Genomic DNA, 22,349 nt, shown 5'->3' with positions numbered 1-22,349 from the left:
GAGTAAAATCAACTCATACATTTTTATCTCAGCTGGTAATCATTACAGTTTGAGGTACCGCAAAGGAAAGATAGTGATGAGGCTCATTGACATGGCAAATGGGAAATAACCAATCGCGAGGAGGCATTACCAGCTGTGAACTCTATAGGTAACATGCAACCATGGTGAATGTGACTGTAGCCTACATAAAATGTTGCAATGGTAAAAAGTTGGATACGATCACTTTGCCTACTCTAATATGTTGGCATGCATGTCTTTTTTTAACCAATTCTGATGGTTCTTAAAAGTGGAATTTTGCTAATATTACCATTATATCCACTCTGAAAATCTTTGGCACAGTAGGCATCAATTCACTTGCCAGTAACGTGCAACGTTTTAAAGGTCTATCATTTTCATCGAAAACAAAGGTAACATAAGCCCTAGATGCCTTCTATTGCCCAATTTATAGGCATGCCCAATTTTGACATATTATTTTAACAATGTGATGTTATGTAGGTAAATAAATAATCAAAAGAAAAACGTGTTTATTTATTAGCCTAGTGGTTATAAGTATTTAGGCATATAGTTGTGAAATAGGTCTCATGTGACATTATTGTCAAAAGCTCAAGACATACTGTTACATGTACAGTAGGTCTAGATTATTTATGGATTGATCATATAGAAATATTAAAACATTATTTTAACAACTCCAAAGTAATTGTATGTGGCACAGGAACCACTGACTTGCTGCATTTTTCTATTACCAAGACATCTGCTAATAACTCTTAACTGGTTAGGACAGCTCATGAGGTGTCCTAAATATCTGTCGACTTGGTGTGACTCTTATGACTAAAGGCTTCAAGGATAGCTATAGTTTTTTACCCATCAGCACTCACGATAAATGTTCTACTCTGAGACCCTTTGTGAATACGGGCCCAGATCTAATGCATAGACTTTAGTGGGTTAACACATTATTGTGATGTGCAGGAGACCCATGTTTCAATCACAGTCAGGCACATGTGTACTATGGTCCATTTCACTTTGCATGGTTTTAATTTGTGGTGGTGTGTATGATGTCTGACTTCATCATTGGTTTGTCTCAGGGGAGAGGTGCATTGTGGTCCAGTATTGCTGGTTGATGTCTGACTTCATCATTGCTTTGTCTCAGGGGAGAGGTGCATTATGGTCCAGTGTTGCTGGTTGATGTCTGACTTCCTCATTGTTTTTTTTCAGGGGAGAGGTGCATTGTGGTCCAGGGTCGCTGGTTCACCCCAAGTGGCTTTGAGGAGTTTGGGGGGAAGAAGAGCAGTAACAACTGGAAGTACAGTATCTGCTGTAGAGACACCACTCTGGCAGAACTGATCCAGGTACAGCATATATTTTGATTACATTTATTTGACCATTTAAAAACACTATTTAACCAGACGTGCATACAATACATTTAAAATCATCAAATAAAACACAGAAAAGTTGAACAGCTTGGTCACTTTTCATACTCTAATCAGGCCTATGTCATTTGGACAATGCTTCCATACACTACTACACTCTGGGATATATATACAGTACCAGTTAAAGGTTTGGACACACTTACTGTCAAAGGAATTTTCTATCCTAATACTATAAATTAACAATCAATAAGCCTTGACTAATCGCCAGAGTTTGTAAGACACTGGGTTAATAATTAGGCAAGGACTCAGCTTTCTGCAAAAGGTCTTGTACAGTTTATTCAGAGAACGTTCTGCCCAACATACACAAAGATGTTCATTTTATCCTCTCTCCGCTTACGCACACACATCCACACCCAAAAGTAGATAACCTATGCACACACATACTCACAGACAGTAGGTGAACAGTATCTCTTCCTTGACCTGCTACCACTGTTCCAGCACTGCCTGTTCCTTTCCCCATAGATTAGGAGAACCTTGAAGGCTCCTCCCGGTATCTCACACACCCATGTCTAGACTTGATGGGACTAACGTTCAGTACATTGACTTACAGTTTTTTCATGCTACATTACAACTAATTCATAATGGATTATTGATTCATTTACCTTCATTAGATAATTCTCTTATCACCTACTCATTCCAGGGTTTTTATTTATTTTTACTATTATTCTACATTGTATTCTACATTGTAGAATAATAGCGAAGACATCAAAACTATGAAATAACACATATGGAATCATGTAGTAACCAAAAAAGTGTGAAACAAATCCAAATATATTTTATATTTGACATTCTTCAAAGTAGCCACCATTTGCCTTGATGACAACTTTGCACACTCTTGCACACACTCAATCAGCTTCATGAGGTAGTCACCTGGAATGCATTTCAAACCAACAGGTGAGGCTTGTTAAAAGTTCATTTGTGGAATTTCTTTCCTTCTTAATGTATTTGAGCCAATCAGCTGTGTTGTGACAAGGTACAGAAGATAACCCTATTTGGTCAAATACCAAGTCCATATTATGGCAAGAACAGCTTAAATAAGAAAAGAGAAACGACAGTCCATCATTACTTTAAGACATGAAGGTTAGTCAATTTCTAAGGCTTCCATTGGCTGTCTAAAGCCTTCAGAAAGTGGATTGAGCCTTCTTCTGTCTCTGGGCAGAGTATAGGAGCTCAGTTACTGAGTGGTCTGCCTGAGGACAAAGAGATTAGATATGTGCGTTCCCGCGAGCACAGTGTTTTTTCTTTTCCTCCTTGAATGAATACACTATTGTCCAGTTGGAATATTATCGCATTTCTACGAGAAAAATACCATAAAAATTTATTTTAAACAGCGTTTGACATGATTCTAAGTACAGTAATGGAACATTGACTTTTTTGGTCTCGAAATGCGCTCGCGCGTTACCCTTTGGATAGTGACCTGAACGCACGAACAAAACGGAGGTATTTGGACATAACTATGGATTATTTCGAACAAAAACAACATTTGTTGTGGAAGTAGCAGTCCTGGGAGTGCATTCTGACGAAGATCAGCAAAGGTAATACAATATTTCTAATACTAATTCTGAGTTTAGGTGACCCCGAAGTTGGCGGGTGTCTGAATAGCTAGCCGTGATGGCTGAGCTATGTACTCAGAATATTGAAAAATGTGCTTTCTCCGTAAAGCTATTTTAAAATCTGACACAGCGGTTGCATAAAGGAGTAGTCTATCTATAATTCTTAAAATAATTGTTATGTATTTTGTCAACGTTTATGATGAGTATTTTTGTAAATTCACCGGAAGTTTTTGGTGGGAAATACATTTTCTGAACATCAAGCGCCAATGTAAAATGCTGTTTTTGTATATAAATATGAACTTTATCGAACAAAACATACATGTATTGTGTAACATAATGTCCTAGGAGTGTCATCTGATGAAGATCGTAAAAGGTTAGTGCATAATTTAGCTGTGTTTTCGGTTTCTGTGACATATACCCTTGCTTGGAAAATGGCTGTGTGATTATTTGTGTCTATGTGCTCTCCTAACATAATCTAATGTTTTGCTTTCGCTGTAAAGCCTTTTTGAAATCGGGCAATGTGGTTAGATTAACGAGAGTCTTATCTTTAAAATGGTGTAAAATAGTTGATTGTTTGAGAAAATTGAATTGTGGTATTTTAGTTGGTTTTGTATTTCGCGCCACGCGATCCCATTGGCTGTTGGCTAGGGGTCCCGCTGGCGGAACAGGATTTCGCTAGCGGAACACCTAGATGCAAGATTAAAGGAAACTGCTATACTTTATTGTAATCACAATTTTCTTTAACAAATTTTTGTCTTTAATGTAGGGTCGACAGACAACTTCCTTACCTTCTTCCCCTTCCACACGCCTCTTCCATTTGTGTAATAATGCTGCAATCAGTTGGTTGTAAATTTGGATATAGCAGACATTTCCAAATATTTTTGTTAGCCACATGTGTGCCAACTCCAACAGTCATATTTATGATATCATTAACAAAGATTATACAAATTGTTTTATACATTAGTATATTTAAGATTAACCATAATATTTGTTGTAATATTTGTTCTGTCTTTTCTGATGCATAAAACTGAAATTGCAACCAGCTTTCTATAGCCTGTTTTAAAAATAGTGATATTCTGGAGATAATTTTATTCTCAAATAACCGAAAGTGAGAAGTTGTAATCTGAATAAAGGGAAAAAGGCCATTTTTACCATGGGGTGAGCCATTCTTACTAATCTGCTGGAAAACCAGTTCGGATTTCAGCACAACGTTTGTATGACTGAAGCCTTCAGTGAGAGGTTCAAGGCTTTAATCATGTCCACCCTCCGAATTCATATTCATTATATAAATATGCCTGTTTAATTTTGCCTGCCATTCCAAATAAAGTGGAATATATTTTTGCTCATATAATATTTTTTTTAAGTCCGGTGTTCTTAACTGACTTGCCTAGTTAAATAAAGGTAAAATAAAACATTTAATAAAAATAAGTAAATAGGTAGACTGGGATATGACTCAATAATTTAAGATGATAGTTAACTCGTGGCTTGACCTAGGGACTCAGAAATAGGTTTGAAATATAGCTCTCCCTTTCCTCTTTTCAACAAACGTACGTGTTCATGGATACTCCCATAATTCAAACTTTTACAAAGAAAATAGAAAATATCACACATTTATTGTTTTACTTGTACTTATAAAAAATACATTCCGATCACCTCAATGTTTTTTGTCATGCTGACATGAAGTGACCAGGTGGATGAGTTATTTAGAAGAATTCACACAGCTCCATTTCGGTTGGTAGTAAATAGCATTGTGACAACCAACCCGTGAGGCAACCAACCCCGGTCTCCCCTACTCTTACCACAGCATATTGGTTTATCATTACATACAGTATACCAGAAAATTGGGCCAGACAGAGCAACGAACTATAGCTACACATTATACCCTTTTTGTTTTTCTGTAAAGAAACTAAATGTACAGGTATTTCACTGATATGCCATTCAGTCACTCAACACTAAAAAGCAATGTCTGTCCCCCTTTCTCTACCCCCTCCCATCACCATCCCACCCACCTCAGGAAGGTCATTTAACTTCACCAGACTTTAAAAGAAGAAAAAGTGCACAGGTAGGAGACCAATCTTTCAATATACCACATCCTCTGGATTAACAGCCAAACTTCATTTGACTATTTAGTTGTACAAATGCTCTCAAATGCTTAGTACATCCACATCATACTGTATATCTATATAACAGTTCACCATCATTCTATGTAAAAATGACTTTGTAATAACTCAATTAAAAAATATATCCTTGCCTTTAACAACTAAATATAATCCAGGATTCCCACCTTGGTTCCTCATCCACTGTTCGGAGGTCCCTACGAATGAATAGAAAGGTAACACATGGTAATTCAGCTTCTGTAAGTACAACCTTATTTTGATTTATTTATTTCACCTTTATTTAACCAGGTAGGCAAGTTGAGAACAAGTTCTCATTTACAACTGCGACCTGGCCAAGATAAAGCCAAGCAGTTCGACACATACAACAACACAGAGTTACACATGGAATAAAACAAACATACAGTCAATAATAAAGTAGAAAATAAGTCTATATACAATGTGAGCAAATGAGGTGAGATAAGGGAGGTAAAGGCAATAAATAGGCCATGGCGGTGAAGTAAATACAATATAGCAAGTAAAACACTGGAATAGTAGATTTGCAGTGGATGAATGTGCAAAGTAGAAATACTGGGGTGCAAACTGGGCATATACCATACTGGGCATAGGAACATGTGGGAAAATTTAAAATGCATAGAAAGTGCTGCATCGTCATAGCATCTGAGTACATGTTGTTTATGATTGTTAGTCATGAATCAGTTTTATTGCAACATCTGAACTTGACAACAGCTTAGCCTCAGCCGTTGATTTTGTGATGTTTATACGGGCATGAATTTATATTTCTTGTGCGTGATCATACTTTGACCAATGATCATTTTGTTTGTCCATGTTCTTACCATATTGGACAAAGAAGAGTCTATTATGTGACTGATATATGGAAAACTGGTCTGTCCCTTTTCTCCTATCTAGGCCAAGAGAGCACTGTATCCCTCCAACCAATCAGCAGGCTCAATCACTGGTATGTACACCAATCACAACTCAATGGAATCTTTCTGAATCCTTTAGACATGACTATCTGGTAAAGGGGATGGTGTTGTCTCTCTAACTCTGTGTTTTTGTTGTTATAAGGTTTTGTGAATAACACAGCCCTGACCCTTCACACTTATATAATAAACCATCTTTCCCTAAACCTCTTTGTTTATCTTTACTTCAGAATCTGAGGAGGATGACGATGATGATGAGGAAGAGGAGGAAGAAGAAGCTGAGCAGGAAAGAGAGGAAGGAGAGAGAGGAGAGCAGGCAAACACTGCTGGAGAGAGCAGTACAGGAGGTAGCCATTGTGGTGTGAAAAAGTCTGTTTTCAAAGTCACCTGTGGAGCCAAAAATGGAATGCTACATAATAATCGGTTTGCATCAGGTACAAATTTTGTTCTCAGAAGGTTTAATAAACAACATTCTATAGCTATTGTCATGTCTTTGAAACTATTGAAGGTACTCGAGACACTTTTACATGTTGGCAACCCTCTTTCTCTGGCTGCACCTCAAATACTGCCCCCACTTAGTGCTTTTATCAAGCAGAAAACCCATTTCAGCAGATCCACAAGGTCTGCCATGAGAGGTGACTGTATAGTTCCCTTCAGGAAAAGCACCTTCAGTCAGACGGCTTTCACTCTGAGAGTCTCCCACATCTGGAACTCACTGCCTTCAGACACACGTAGCTGTGCAACACACAACCTGTCTGTAGTTTCTGAGGTGTGTAGATAGTTTGTTAATTTTCTGTCTTTTGTGTGGTTGCTTATTGTGTTATTGCTCTTTCTGTCTGCGTACTAAGTGTTAGTTGTCATATGTTGCTCTCTGCTCTGTATGTGCTCATTGTCTGTACTGCCCAGGGACTACGGTAGAAAGTTTGCCGACTGTCTAAAACCGGAACTTTTACTGAAAATGTCCCTGCAAAAATAAACGTAATAATATAAAGTAAATGACACACTTTTAGCTATTGTTGACAATACACATGTTATTTTACCATAGCCCTATGTCCCTCTGGTCAGCTGTAATGCGCCATATAAAATGTATATTAAGTTTATAATAGGGTTTCATTTGAGTTTTTGCCCCTATCTTCTCTGTTTCCACACAGGGTCGTGTGGAAAGAGCATCCGTACGGACCAGTGCTGGATGACCCCGGTGGAGTTTGTGAAGGGGGAGTCAGCTCTGGAAGATCCCTCCTGGAAGAAAGACATCCAGTGGGACGGAAAACCACTCAGCCTCCTCATCGAGGTACAGAGGGAAAGAGAAGAGAGATAGAGGAAGAGAGATGAGGGGAAATTAATGTGTGTTTGGCACTTACCAACCTACTGTACAAGGAATGGCTTAAGATACAGGTCTTTAAGGACCTGTGATGAAAACATTTCCCTTCTTCAAAAACGTTTTACTAGTACTACTACTGTCTCTGTTTGTTTCTCATTTTCAGAGTGAGAAATTGGTTATCCACTCTCTCCTGTGTAAGTGCAACCTGTGCAGCTCCACGGCCAACGACAGGGTAAGTTTCCCCCTCGATCCTCAGGAACATGGTGGCACCCACTTACCAATCAGCCAATCACATTGGTTAAACGAATGCTTCAGTTCTAATAATGAAATTCCAAGATGTTTCTTAACATCACTGTAAAGGGAATGAATGATTGAATGAATGAATGAATGAATTACATTTTTGTGTCAAATCATCAGTTGGCAACCCATCCCTTACAGGATTAAATGACACATAAACAAACATTACAATGATTCACAGTGATAATTCTTCTGGTGTTCTGCGCAGTGTGCACCGCATAAATAATGAAAAGGAAATCAGTACATAATAGTAGATAAGGTTATCCAAGCAATAATAATAATAACCCTAGATCGGTAAAACTTATACATCAATACAGAAAAATGAAATAGAAGGTGTTTCAACCTGATCTTGCACAAACAGAAGATTCAAGTGAGAGATCAGAGATAAGATTGTGAGACAGCCCTACAGACAATCTATACACATACATGCACTTTGCTATATAGGAGCTAAATACTTTTAGAATGTAATTACTGGTCGCCCCTTTTTCTTTTATTCCAGGCTTTGTCAAAAAATTCAGAAAACAGAAATACACAATGTACAAAAAAACATTTCAGTTTCTCCTCATCACTCAGCCACATATTGCCAGGGTATATCTGGTGGGCTTTCTGGAATAAGGAAAAGTATATATATCGCGGTAGAAAGTGCAATAGATGATCAAATGAATGTTATTCTCTATTTCTTTGAGGTCACAATAGTTACCTAGTTTTTCCTCATCCATTTTACCATTATACTGACCTGTTTCAATACGCAGGGGGAATATCCCTGATCTTACACATAACGATCTCTTGCTTTTAGGTGGGTTGTACATAATATACTGTATCTCTCAGACACAAACTCACACTTAATCAAACAAAAGGTTCTCAATTTGGGTTTATGATTCATCTCCCCCACCCATTTATTTTCATATTACGTCATCAGTTGTTTTTAAATAGTGTCTGTCTCCCTTAATTTGGTCTTCGTACAAATGTTAAAAGTCAGACTGCTGGAAAAGGGCCAACCGACATTTTGGTTGCCCAGGCTCCTCCTGTGAACAGAACCCATTGAAAAACCTTTCTGGCAATAGGCATATCCATGAATAATCCACAACAGGACATACGTCTGATAAAGTTTGGAATATGTGGCATAACCAATATCTTTGAGTGTTTTTGTTTTTCCTATGACTCACCCAAAAGCTCTACATGCTGAGTCAGCCAGGGCAGATGTGCTGTATTGAAAGGTCTTATATTAATCAAAATAAGACCCAAATATTTATAATTGCTAGTAAACTCAAGAATGTCTTCACCACCACAAAATTGAAAACCAATTGACTGCACGTAGTAACATTTTCCGCAGGTTTTGTTCAGTTTCTGCCATCAAAATAATATAATCAGCATTTCATCATCATATCTTACTCCAGTTAACTGTTTCGTTTATTTTTGCCAAATCATAAATAAACATAGCAAACAGAGTTGGTGATAAGGCATGTCCTTGTTTTACACCCAAGGGTTTGGGAAATCAATCTGTACGATATTCATTAACACAAACAGACAGTTGGTGCTTGATTGTTAACCAATTCCTTCTCACCTTCCTCTCTTCTCTGTCTTGGCAGCATGATCAGGATAACGATGACGACTGCTTCATCTGTAGAAGCCAGGGCAACTTGATATGCTGTGATGAGTGTCCTCGATCCTTCCATCAGAGATGTCATCTTCCTAATGTGGATGATGCTATCCTGGGGTGAGAAGAGTTGAGGGTTGATGAGAGACAGAGTGAGAGAAAGAGATTGATACAAGAGAGTTTGTTCTGTGTAGGTAAACTTAGCTGTCAGCTTATTTGTGCACTATTGAAATGTTTGTGTGTATGTGTGTGTGTGTGTGTGTGTGTGTGTGTGTGTGTGTGTGTGTGTGTGTGTGTGTGTGTGTGTGTGTGTGTGTGTGTGTGTGTGTGTGTGTGTGTGTGTGTGATCACAGGGATGATTTTCCGTGGATGTGTACATTCTGTGTACAGAGGATCAGTCAGTCGTGGCGCTACCCCAAACAAATGACCTACCAGGAAGCCTTAACCTGCCGAATCTCTGACCACCTACTGGTGAGGAGCCTGAATGAATGACTTCTACCATTGGGCCAACTGCTTACAATTGCCTGTCCATTATAAGCATCACTATATACTTGACATGAAATAATCATTCAGAATTAAGTGTAAACAATCTTTGACCAGTCACATAAAGGTGTGTTTACTCTGATAGGAATGCCAGTACCTTCTGTTGTGTCTGTACAATGCGGACGAGGACCACATCATTGTGGCAGATCCTTGCATCAACGTAAGTTTGCTTGGTTCTCTGTTTCTGTGTGTGTGTGCGTGCGTGTGTGTGTGTGTCAAATTTCACATATATCTCCGTATGCATGTTTCATTGCCAGGTGAGAAACTACACCAGTGTGATAAAGACCCCTATATGGCTGGACAGGGTTGTGGAGAAGCTGCAGCAGAATCTCTACCAAACAGTGCAACACTTTGTGTCTGATGTGTTGCTTATCTTCACCAACTGTGCCACATTTAACAGGGTAAGACTGCACTACTGCAGTATCCCATGTGAAGACTGAGGGCTAAAATCTTGGAATTATGCTAGTCAACTTTACTTGTGCTAATGCATGAATAACACTTTAACAATGTGTCTTTGTTTATAATAAACAAAATGAGTTGTGTTAATTGCATTTCTAGTTTATTATGTTTTCTAAAGAAATGTGTCTGTCTTTTTTTAATGAAGGATAATGCAGAGTTCCGTGGGATGGGCGAAAGATTGAAGGTTCTATTTGAGAGAGAGTTCAAGAGTACATTCAGTATCCAACTTCAGCATCCAACTGCATCCAACAGCCAGTAGAGCCTTCATCAAGTCTGTACTGTTATCTCACTATGAGACAACAGGGAATATTCACCATGCAATGGTCTTTCTATACAGCCTTCATACAGACATGTACACCAAGTTGTACAGATCTTATTTTCCATGCATGTACATTATTATCCATCTAGTCCTTTCATGAATTTCTTTCATTCGTTCTAGCAGTCAAAATGGGTGTGTGATAATAATTGAAATAGAATGATGGTGATAACATTGCATTTCACACAGTAAATGTTGCTTTGCTAACTTCTCATACAAGAGTCTTAGAATTCCTCACCTTCCAGGTTCTTACTTCTGGTTCGGCCTCACTAGATTCATGTCCAGGGATTCTATCGAAAATAAACTCAGGAATTTCTAAAACATTGTACAACTTGTTTGACTGTGTAGCTTACCAGAACGTGGTTCTGTTGAGGAGAATATCCTCAGACAGAGCAGCAGCGCCCTCTTCAGGGCAGTTAGGTCAGCGGCTGCTTTGGGTCTCTGCCCTTATGCAGGACCTGTGCAAGCTGCTAATGTAACAGTTGTTAAAGTGCTGTGTGAATTTCACCAGCTTCAAATATTAATATGGCATGTTGATTTGTTATTATTCATGTCTGCATCCTGGGAGTAGGGGAGTGTGTACTTACGTTTTGCCCTGCGTGCTCAAATCATTTTGATGCACTATGAGAGGTAGGCACGCTTTTTCTGTCTTCAGAAAAGTTTGATTCTTTTAAGCACAAAATCATACACACAGCGTTTTGTTCATGAATAATGTTGTATATTTAGAGGTTACTCATAAGTGGATGGTATTGTTAAGATGCACTCGTAACTACTTTTTAGGATGATAGTAAAACCTCTAGGGTATGTGGGACGGTAGCGTCCCACCTCGCCAACAGCCACTGAAATAGCAGAGTGCCAAACTCAAAACAACAAAAATCTCATAATTCAAATTTCTTACACATACAAGTATTATACACAATTTTAAAGATAATCTTCTCGTTAATTCAACCACAGTGTCCGATTTCAAAAAGGCTTTGCGGCGAAAGCATAGCATTAGATTATGTTAGGACAGCACCTAGACAAGAAAAACCACACAGCCATTTTCCAAGCAAGGAGAGGCGTCACAAAAACCAGAAATACAGCTAAAATTAGTCACTAACCTTTGATGATCTTCATCAGAACGCACACATAGGACTTCATGTTACACAATACATGTATGTTTTGCTCGATAAAGTTCATATTTATATTAAAAAAAAACATTTTACATTGGCGTGTAATGTTCAGAAATGTTTTGCCATCCAAAACTACCGGTGAATGAGCACATCAATTTATAGAAATACTCATCATAAACTTTGCTAAAAGACACAAGTGTTATGCACAGAATTATAGATAAACTTCTTAATGCAACCGCTGTGTCAGATTTCAAAAAAGCTTTACGGCGAAAGCAAACTTTGCAATAATCTGAGTACAGCGCTCAGACATCAAACAAGCCATACAGATACCCGCCATTTTGGAGTCAACAGAAGTCACAAATAGCATTATAAATATTCACTTACCTTTGATGATCTTCATCGGAATGCACTCCCAGGAATCCCAGTTCCACAATAAATGTTTGTTTTGTTCGATAAAGTTAATCTTTATGTCCAAATACCTCCTTTTTGTTCGCGCGTTCAGTCGAGTAATCCAAATGCACTGTGCTCGCGCAGTAAGTTCAGACGAAAAGTCAAAAAAGTTCTATTACAGTTTGTAGAAACATGTCAAACGATGTATAGAATCAATCTTTAGGATGTTTTTATCATAGATTTTCCATAATATTCCAACCGGACGATTCCTTTGTCTTCAGAAATTAAAAGGAACACACCTAACTCTCACGGGAGCGCACGTGATTGAGCTCATGTCATTTTCTCAGTCATCTGATTCCAAGCGCTCTTATTCTCTCCCCATTCACAGTAGAAGCATGAAACAACGTTCTAAAGACTGTTGACATCTAGTGGAAGCCTTAGGAAGTGCAAAATGACCCCACAGACACTGTATATTAGATAGGCAATCACTTGAAAAACTACAAACCTCAGATTTCCACACTTCCTGGTTGAATTGTTCTCAGGTTTTTGCCTACCATATGAATTCTGTTATACTCACAGACATCATTCAAACAGTTTTACAAACTTCAGAGTGTTTTCTATGCAAATCTACTAATAATATGCATATCTTAGCTTTTGGGCCTGAGTAGCAGGCAGTTTACTATGGGGACGCGTTTCATCCGGACATCAAAATACTGCCCCCTACCCCAAAGAAGTTTTTAACATTCTGAATTCAACATGTGGTTAATAGCTATCTAAGGTATTAGCAGGCTATTGTATGTGTGAACGATGGCTAGCTCCTCGAATGATCCCAGTCCCTTGTATTGGGCATCTGTTGTAGAAAGAGATTCGCAGATCATATGTGCTCTACAAATGTTTTATTTTCTTTTGGATGCAGATGCAGGATGCAGAGAGTGAACTCTGCTTAATTAAAACAACCTGATCTCCAAAGTCCACTTCTATAGTCTCAATCAACCACACACCACGCAGAGTTTCAGCGGTGTAGTACAGCACTGGTTACATTGGGGCCTTCTAGACCCGGATTCATCGTTGATCGACGTCAGCTCAATCACTGCGGCGCTGCTGCTCTAGACTCTAATTACATCATTGAGGTACTCTTGCCACCTTGTGGCAAAAAGCGGAACTGCAGTCTTTTCTTTCCTGTTTGTATTGAGAGCGTTGTTTATGGTTAACTAACATAGAAGTGTGTTCATCAACAGACATTTTAACATAACATTCGTGGTTTAATGGCATGGCATCTTATAATGGTGATGATGAACCCAAATTCACTACTGGGAAGGGGAGGCTTTTCTCATACTCTGATCAAACCCCTGTAAATCGTGTAGGTGCAGTAGGCTCCCCCATGTTTTGCTCCACAAAAAACTTGGATGAAAGCCCTTCATATAGTGTTAATCCAAATGCCCCTGTAGATGGTCAAGCTGAGCTGGTCACTCAGTTAGCCCGGGAATTAGGGAGCTCCATTAGGGAAGAACTACAGTGGCAGGTCCAGTACTTATGAGCCACCAGTAAGTACAGAGAAGATAAGTGATCATCATTCAGAGTCAGTAGAATATGTAGACCTCAGTAAATTTAAGTTCATCATGCAATCAGACATGAAGGAACCTCCTACATATAGAGGAGATGGTACAGACAAATGCTCCATTCATGAATGGGAGGAGTTGATGAGAATATACTTGAGGAGGAAGGGATGTCCTGTTGGGGAACAATCGGATGAGATGATTAGTCAATTATCTGGAAAAGCAAGAGGCATGGTAAAGATACATTTACGCAATGAGACAACTGTTGATCCTACAGAGAAGCCAGAGATTGTATTTGACATTCTGAAACAGAATTTCAGCGAATTGGCCTATTCATGCATGCCTTTGGCTGATTTTTACAATACTAAACCTGTACCCGGAGAGGCTGTTATGGAGTATTGGGTTTGATTGAACAAGGCCGTAGATGTCGCTGACGAGGGCCTTAAGAGACAAGGTAAGAAGATTGACAGCTCCAACTCCGATGTCGTCAGGATGTTTGTAACATACTGCCCTGACCCCAAACTGGCAGCAGTATTCCAATACAAGTCTGCTGAGAAATGGACTGTGAGTGAAGTACAGGAGAGAATCTATGAACATGAACGCTGCAGGAAGGCCACCATGTGTCAATCTACCACTGTATCCTCAAAGCAAGTAACAGTACATCCCCAGACAACTCTGTTTGAAGGCTGGATCAATGCTGGTGCGCGTAGTGACACTTCTCTCATATCAAGCGCCAAACAAGATGGGCAGAGTGCAAGTATTGAGAGACTCATTCACCTGCTTGAATGTACCTTAGGATTCACCAGCATACCACCCGTTATGGTTTCACAGACGCAGGCCAAGGCACCATCTTTCCCCGCCCAGCTCTTCAGGCGTAGGAAATGCAGGGTTTGTGGCTCAACAGATCACTCCACTGTGATGCGCTGTAAACATGAGAACCTGTGCATCTGGTGCTTTTCCCCAGATCTGTAACGCCTGTCGGGAGAGAGAGTAGACCAAGGCGCAGCGAAGTTAGTGTTCATCATTGACGTAATTTAATGGACGAAAGAACACTATACAAAACAAGAAAACCGACAGCCAAACAGTACTGTCAGGTGCAATACAAAACAGAAACAATTACCTACACAACCCCAACGGAAAAACAGGCACTTATGTGTGACTCCTAATCAGCAACAACACTCTACAGCTGTGCCTGATTGGAAGCCACACGGCCAAAATCAATTAAACAAACCAACAAAGAAAAATGCACATAGAACGCCCACTCAATGTAACACCCTGGCCTAACCAAAATAAAGAGCAAAAACCCCTCTCTATGGCCAGGGCGTTACAGTACCCCCCCCCCCCCCAAGGTGCGGACTCCGACTGCAAAACCTGACTCTGAAGGGGAGGGTCCGGGTGGGCCTTCTTACGGCGGCGGCTCAGGTGCGGGACGTGGCCTCTGCTCCACCCTCGGCATCGCCCTCTTAGGTGGTGCACCTGGCCGCGCCAAAGGTCTGGTGGGCGACCCTGACTGCGCCCGGCTGGCGGGCGGTGATAGCTGCGCCCGGCTGGGGGGCGGCCCTGGTTGCGCCCGGCTGGTGGGCGGTGATGGCTGCACCCGGCTGGCGGGCGGCGATGACTGCGCCCGGCTGGTGGGCGGCGATGGATGCGCCCGGCTGGCAGGAGACCCTGGTTGCGCCTGGCTGGCGGGCGGTGATGGTTGTGCCCGGCTGGCGGGCGACCCTGGTTGCGCCCGGCTGGCGGGCGGTGATGGCTGCGCCTGGCTGGCGGGCGTCCCTGGCTGCGCTCGGCTGGCGGGCGTCCCTGGCGGCTCCGTCGGCACTGACCCAGGATTCACCAGGCTGAAGAGACATGTAAGAGGCCTGGCCCTAGGTGCAGGCACAGGACTCACCGGGCTGGCGGGCGGCTCTGACTGCTCCAGACAGGCTGGCGGCTCTGGCGGCTCCGGACAGGCGGGCGGCTCTGGCGGCTCCGGACAGGCGGGCGGCTCTGGCGGCACTTATGTGTGACTCCCAATCAGCAACAACACTCTACAGCTGTGCCTGATTGGAAGTCACACGGCCAAAATCAATTAAACAAACCAACATAGAAAAATGCACATAGAACGTAACACCCTGGCCTAACCAAAATAAAGAACAAAAACCCTGCTCTATGGCCAGGGCGTTACAAGATCATTGTTATTGGAAGTCAAATTGTCCAAAACGGGGACCACTATGCCAATCCTGATGGCGAGAGATGCCCACCACAGCAGCAGAGAAACTCACCACAGCAGCAACCGTTAAACTGACATGCCCACAGGTGAAGGGGGGAAATGTGGGTGTTCAACTGTCTGCCCCCAAGAAAGAATCTGATGATCTCGAAAAAACATGAGATTTTGTGCTCTGATGTGAAAGAAGGAGATAAAATTGTTATGTTAGGTTCACAAGAGGTTGAGGCTTTTTCAGATTTGTTTTACACCTCTGTGTCTGTACATGAGAAAGTGCAGCTTAAAGGCATGCTTGACACTGGGTCTATGGCCTGTACATTGAGTGAACATACGGAGCATGTGGGGTGTGGGGGGAAGAAGGCCTCAACAAAGTGTTTTTATGACTTGGAGATGCAAATCTATAGGATTGATGTTAAAGTGCCCACCCTAGTTGTTCCTGGACAGCGTGATGATCTCATCCTGGGATCGAATGTCATTAAGCATCTATTGCATGAGATGAAGGGCACTGACAAATACTGGAAGCTCGTCAACAACATGGATGGCCAGACCCACTCACCAGAGGGTGAGCAGTTTCTGCAGATGATAAGTGTCACAAGATGGAAGGGACAGCAAGTTGATGGCAAGATTAGGACAGTGAAGCTCACTCAAGCTGTGACTCTCGCCCAAGACTGAACACTTAGTTTGTGGTAAACTTCCTAAAAATGTGGCATTGTCTCCAGGCAGCACTGTAATAGTCGAGCATACCAGGTCAAAGGTCATGCCCAAAAACATACTTGTGGGTAGAGTTATTATGCCCATGTGGGGAGATGGCTGGGTCCCTTTAAAGGTAGTAAACTGTTCTGACAAACATCTCACCCTGAGGCATAACATGAAGCTGGTCGATGTGTCTACATGCTTGGCTGTTGAGGATGCAACAATCTTTCAGGGCCTTCATGAAGCGAGGAAAACCCCAATGGAACAGAAGCAGGATGACATTGGCTGCCACAACCTGAAACAAAGACTGTCTGATCTAGGATTAGGAGACATTGACGTTGATGGATGCCAGGTAACTGACCAGTGGAAGGAGAAGCTTGTGAATACCATCACAAAATATGAAGACATCTTCTCAAGACATAATCTGGACTGAGGAGAAGCCAGGGGTTATGTTCACCGTATCCACCTGGTTGATGACAGATCCTTCTGGCTACCATACAGAAGAGTTCCGCCTGCTCATTACCTGAAGCTGAGGAAGGTGTTGACAGATATGGAAGAAGTAGGTCTTATACGCAAGTCGCTTAGTGAGTATGCCTCCCCTTTAGTCATGGTATGGAAGAAAGACGGGAGTCTGAGGTTATGCACTGACTTCAGGTGGATGAATGCAGGAACGGTGAAGGACGCTCATCCCCTTCCTCCTCAAGCAGATTGCCTCGCAGTCCTTGGTGGCAGTGCATTTTTCACCACCATGGACTTGAACACAGGATTTTATAACATCACAGTTCATGAAGAGGAGAAGAAGTACACAGCCTTTACCACACTGATGGGACTTTATGAGTACAATCTCATGCCACAAGGTCTGTGTAACAGCCCGGCGTCTTTCATGAGAATGATGTTAAGTATATTTGGGGACCTAAATTTCTCAAATCTCCTTTGTTACCTAGATTACTTGTTGGTCTTTGCAACCACCGAGGAACAGGCTCTACAGCAACTTGAAGTTGTGTTTAGCCGTCTAAGAGCCAACAATCTCAAACTAGCACCCAAGAAATGCCACTTCCTGCGAAGAACAGTGAAATTCCTCGGACATATCATTAAAGAGGACGGTGTGTCAGTGGATCCTGAGAAGGTGGAGGTCATTGCCAAGATGAGCCAAGCTCAGCTGATGGAGGCAGACGGATGCACTCCCTCGGCTCGGAGGCTGAAATCCATCTTGGGTATGGTATTATATTACCAGCACTTCATTCCTGACTGTTCCGCCATAGCCAGACCTTTGTTTGCACTCACTGGGGGTCAATAGAGAAGAGGAAGAGATAGGAAGAAGGGCAACAGTGGGATTTTCCGGAAGCTGACGCTATTGGATTGGACTGTGGAGTGTGACGTTGCATTCCAGAAGCTGAAGGATGCTCTTTTGAATTGTTTCGTGCCAGCTCACCCTGATTTTGAGAGGCCGTTCATTCTCTTCACTGACACTTCTTTGGATGGTCTCGGGGCTGTGCTTTGTCAAGTGCCTGAAGGTGAAGATAAAGCAAGGCCTATTGCATTCGCGAGCACGACCCTGAGTAAGTCGCAGGGAAGGTATCCAGCACACAGACTTGAATTTCTAGCACTAAAAGTGAGCATGTGTGAGAAATTCAGTCACTGAATTAAGGGGCACGAGTTCACTGTCTGGACAGATAGTAACCCGTTAACGTACATCATGACAAAACCCAAGCTGGACGCTTGCGCACAAAGATGGGTTGCCAAGCTGGCACCGTACAACTTCGATTTGAAGTGTATCCCAGGCAGCAAGAATACAGTAGCAGATGCACTGAGCCGCGACCCCTTCGCAGTGACTGCCGCGCAGACTGATGAGGGAGTCCTACCTAGCACTTCTGTCTGAGGCTGTTGGGACGTTGAATGATGATGTCCAACATGCCTTCCATTGGGCTTCTTATTCCCAGGAGATAACCTCCTTGACCAATGCTGAAGTGAAGGCCATATGTCAGCTCCATAACGACTGGGAATGTTCAACGGAGATGCAAGCAATCCAGCTTGGTTCCAACACCCAACAGCTGCTTTCTCCTGGTATTGACACTTTGCCTGGACTGTCGCACATTGAACTTCGAGATCTCCAGCTGCAAGACTCTGTGACTTCCAAGGTCATCCCTTTCGTCTTCAATAAGAAACGGCCCACCAGATGAGATCGATACAATGTTTCTTCTAAAGTGTTGTTGCTGATGAAACAGTGGGACCGCTTGATCCTAAGAGAGGGAGTTCTGTATCGAGTCATTAAGGAGAGTCACACAAACCGGAGAAAGTTCCAGTATGTCTTGCCAGAGGTGTTGAGACTCAAAGCAATGACCAGCATTCACGACCTTGCAGGACATCAAGGCCAAGCTAGAACTCTAGCCCTGGCAAGACAGAGGTTTTTCTGGCCTGGAATGGAGAGAGACATCAAGGAGTATATGCGCTGCTGCCAGAGATGCGTTCTAGCAAAGACTCCAGAGCCAGCGGCTAGAGCCCTGTTAGAGAGCATCAAAACCTGCTCACCCATGGAGTTGGTGTGTTTGGATTTTTGGACAGCAGAAGACAGTAAGAAGAACTCAGTTGATGTTCTGGTGGTGACTGACCACTTCACTAAACTTGCCCATGCATGGCCATGCAGAAACCAGACAGCCAAGCAAGTAGTTCGTAAATTGTGGGATCATGTCTTCTGTGTCTATGGATTTGCTTCAAGGATCCATACTGATCAGGGCGCAAATTTCAAAAGCGAGCTAATAGCAGAACTGCTTAAGGTCTCTGCTGTCCAAAAGTCAAGAACCATGGCATATCACCCAATGGGGAATGGAGAAACTGAACGCTTCAGCAGGACTTTAGGATTTCAGTCCTTCACGGCGTAGTGTGTTACCATTTGTTTTCTTGGTGACTATGGTCCCAGCTGCCTTGAGATCATTGACAAGATCCTCCCATGTAGTTCTGGGCTGATTCCACACCGTTCTCATGATCATTGCAACTCTACGAGGTGAGATCTTGCATGGAGCCCCAGGCCGAGGGAGATTGACAGTTCTTTTGTGTTTCTTCCATTTGCGAATAATCGCACCAAATGTTGTCACCTTCTCACCAAGCTGCTTGGCGATGGTCTTGTAGCCCATTCCAGCCTTGTGTAGGTCTACAATCTTGTCCCTGACATCCTTGGAGAGCTCTTTGGTCTTGGCCATGGTGGAGAGTTTGGAATCAATTGATTGATTGCTTCTGTGGACAGGTGTCTTTTTTACAGGTAACAAGCTGCGGTTAGGAGCACTCCCTTCAAGAGTGTGCTCCTAATCTCAGCTCGTTACCTGTATAAAAGACACCTGGGAGCCAGAAATCTTTCTGATTGAGAGGGAGTCAAATACTTATTTCCCTCATTAAAATGCAAATCAATTTATAACATTTCTGACATGAGTTTTTCTGGATATTTTTGTTGTTATTCTGTCTCTCACTGTTCAAATAAACCTACCATTAAAATTATAGACTGATCCTTTCTTTGTCAGTGGGCAAATGTACAAAAACAGCAGGGGATCAAATACTTTTTTCCCCCACTGTATATAAATTAGCAAAAATGTCTAAACCTGTTTTTGCTTTGTCATTATAGGGTATTGTTTGTAGATTGATGTGGGGGAAAAACTATTTAATCCATTTTAGAATAAGGCTGTAATGTTACAATGTCAAGGGGTCTGAATACTTTCCAAATGCACTGTATGCACAACAAATACATATAAACACCAATAAACATATCATTAAACATTTCAATATCTCTGCTCTCTCAATTCTAACTCATTACTTAAATCTTGAAAAAGATAATTTAGCAGCAATTTCTAGATGTCCACTTTTGGCCATCTATCGAAGTGTTAGTAACATCCCCTTGGTCGAAGACCAAAAACTGCAGATCAAATCAAATCAAATTTTATTGGTCACATACACATGGTTAGCAGATGTTAATGCGAGTGTAGGGAAATGCTTGTGCTTCTAGTTCCGACCGTGCAGTAATATCTAACAAGTAATCTAACAATTTCACAACAACTACCTTATACACACACAAGTGTAAAGGAATGATTAAGAATATGTACATATAAATATATGGATGAGCGATGGCCGAACGGCATAGGCAAGATGCAGTAAATGGTATAGAGTACAGTATATACATATGAGATGAGTAATGTAGGGTATGTAAACATTATATAAAGTGCCATTGTTTAAAGTGACTAGTGATACATTTATTACATCCAATTATTAATTATTAAAGTGGCTAGAGATTGAGTCTGTATGTTGGCAGCAGCCACTCAATATTAGTGATGGCTGTTTAACAGTCTGATGGCCTTGAGATAGAAGCTGTTTTTCAGTCTCTCGGTCCCAGCTTTGATGCACCTGTACTGACCTTGCCTGCTGGATGATAGCGGGCTGAACAGGCAGTGGCTCGGGTGGTTGTTGTCCTTGATGATCTTTTTGGTCTTCCTGTGACATCGGGTGGTGTAGGTGTCCTGGAGGGCAGGTAGTTTGCCCCTGGTGATGCGTTGTGCAGACCTCACTACCCTCTGGAGAGCCTTACGGTTGTGGGCGGAGCAGTTGCCGTACCAGGCGGTGATACAGCCCGACAGGATGCTCTCGATTGTGCATCTGTAAATGTTTGTGAGTGTTTTTGGTGACAAGCCAAATTTCTTCAGCCTCCTGAGGTTGAAGAGGCGTGGTTGCACATTCTTCACCACACTGTCTTTGTGGGTGGACCATTTCAGTTTGTCCGTGATGTGTACGCCGAGGAACTTAAAACTTTCCACCTTCTCCACTACTGTCCCGTCGATGTGGATAGGGGGGTGCTCACTCTGCTGTTTCCTGAAGTCCACGATCATCTCCTTTGTTTTGTTAACATTGAGTGTGAGGTTATTGTCCTGACACCACACTCCGAGGGCCCTAACCTTCTCCCTGTAGGCCGTCTCGTCGTTGTTGGTAATCAAGCCTACCACTGTAGTGTTGTCTGCAAACTTGATGATTGAGTTGGAGGCGTGCATGGCCACGCAGTCATGGGTGAACAGGGAGTACAGGAGAGGGCTGAGAACGCACCCTTGTGGGGCCCCAGTGTTGAGGATCAGCGGGGTGGAGATGTTGTTTCCTACCCTCACCACCTGGGGGCGGCCCGTCAAAATCCAGGACCCAGTTGCACAGGGCGGGGTCGAGACCCAGAGTCTCGAGCTTAATGCGTGTGGAGGGTACTATGGTGTTAATTGATGAGCTGTAATCGATGAACAGCATTCTTACAACAGAGAAGATAGGGACAAAAGGAAAAACTCAAATGACACCCTATTATAACCTTAATATACATTTCATATGGCGCATTACAGCTTACAAGAGTGACATGGGGCTATGGTAAAATAACATGTAGTGTATTACGGTTTCTGGTTGGGGAAGGTTTTAATAGTCACCGTGGGTACCATATCACCGATGCACTTGCTAATGAACTCGCTCACCGAATCAGCATATACATCAATGTTGTTGTCCGATACTATCCGGAACATATCCCAGTCCATGTGATCGAAGAAATCTTGAAGCATGGAATCAGATTGGTCGAACCAGCGTTGAACAGACCTGAGCATGGGCGTTTCCTGTTTTAGTTTCTGTCTATAGACTGGGAGAAACAAAATGGAGCCGTGGTCAGGTTTGCCGAAAGGAGGGCGAAGAAGGGCTTTGTATGTGTCGCGGAAATTAGAGTAGCAATGATCCAGAGTTTTGCCAGACCGGGTCGCGCATTCGATATGCTGATACAATTTAGGGAGCCTTGTTTTCAGATTAGCCTTGTTAAAATCCCCAGCTACAATAAATGCAGCCTCAG

The 22,349-nt window shown here is 42.1% G+C and overlaps 1 protein-coding gene across 1 annotated transcript in view; it reads left to right on the top strand.

Annotated features, from left to right (window-relative positions):
- Positions 1–10,878, top strand: part of LOC115170899 (nuclear body protein SP140) — a 32,380-nt gene extending 21,502 nt beyond the window's left edge. Inside the window, exons 5-16 of the mRNA XM_029727261.1 lie at positions 1,213–1,346; positions 4,995–5,042; positions 5,256–5,336; positions 6,004–6,052; positions 6,248–6,451; positions 7,169–7,308; positions 7,502–7,570; positions 9,225–9,352; positions 9,586–9,703; positions 9,861–9,935; positions 10,033–10,176; positions 10,380–10,878. Coding sequence (XP_029583121.1) covers positions 1,213–1,346; positions 4,995–5,042; positions 5,256–5,336; positions 6,004–6,052; positions 6,248–6,451; positions 7,169–7,308; positions 7,502–7,570; positions 9,225–9,352; positions 9,586–9,703; positions 9,861–9,935; positions 10,033–10,176; positions 10,380–10,493 — 1,304 coding nt within the window. The 3' untranslated portion in view covers positions 10,494–10,878. The remainder of the gene's footprint in view (positions 1–1,212; positions 1,347–4,994; positions 5,043–5,255; positions 5,337–6,003; positions 6,053–6,247; positions 6,452–7,168; positions 7,309–7,501; positions 7,571–9,224; positions 9,353–9,585; positions 9,704–9,860; positions 9,936–10,032; positions 10,177–10,379) is intronic.
- Positions 10,879–22,349: the final 11,471 nt, after the last annotated feature.

The sequence above is a fragment of the Salmo trutta genome, chromosome 32 (assembly GCF_901001165.1).
Source record: "Salmo trutta chromosome 32, fSalTru1.1, whole genome shotgun sequence".
NCBI classification, from domain to species: domain Eukaryota; kingdom Metazoa; phylum Chordata; class Actinopteri; order Salmoniformes; family Salmonidae; genus Salmo; species Salmo trutta.
This window is presented reverse-complemented; position numbering and strand designations above follow the sequence as displayed.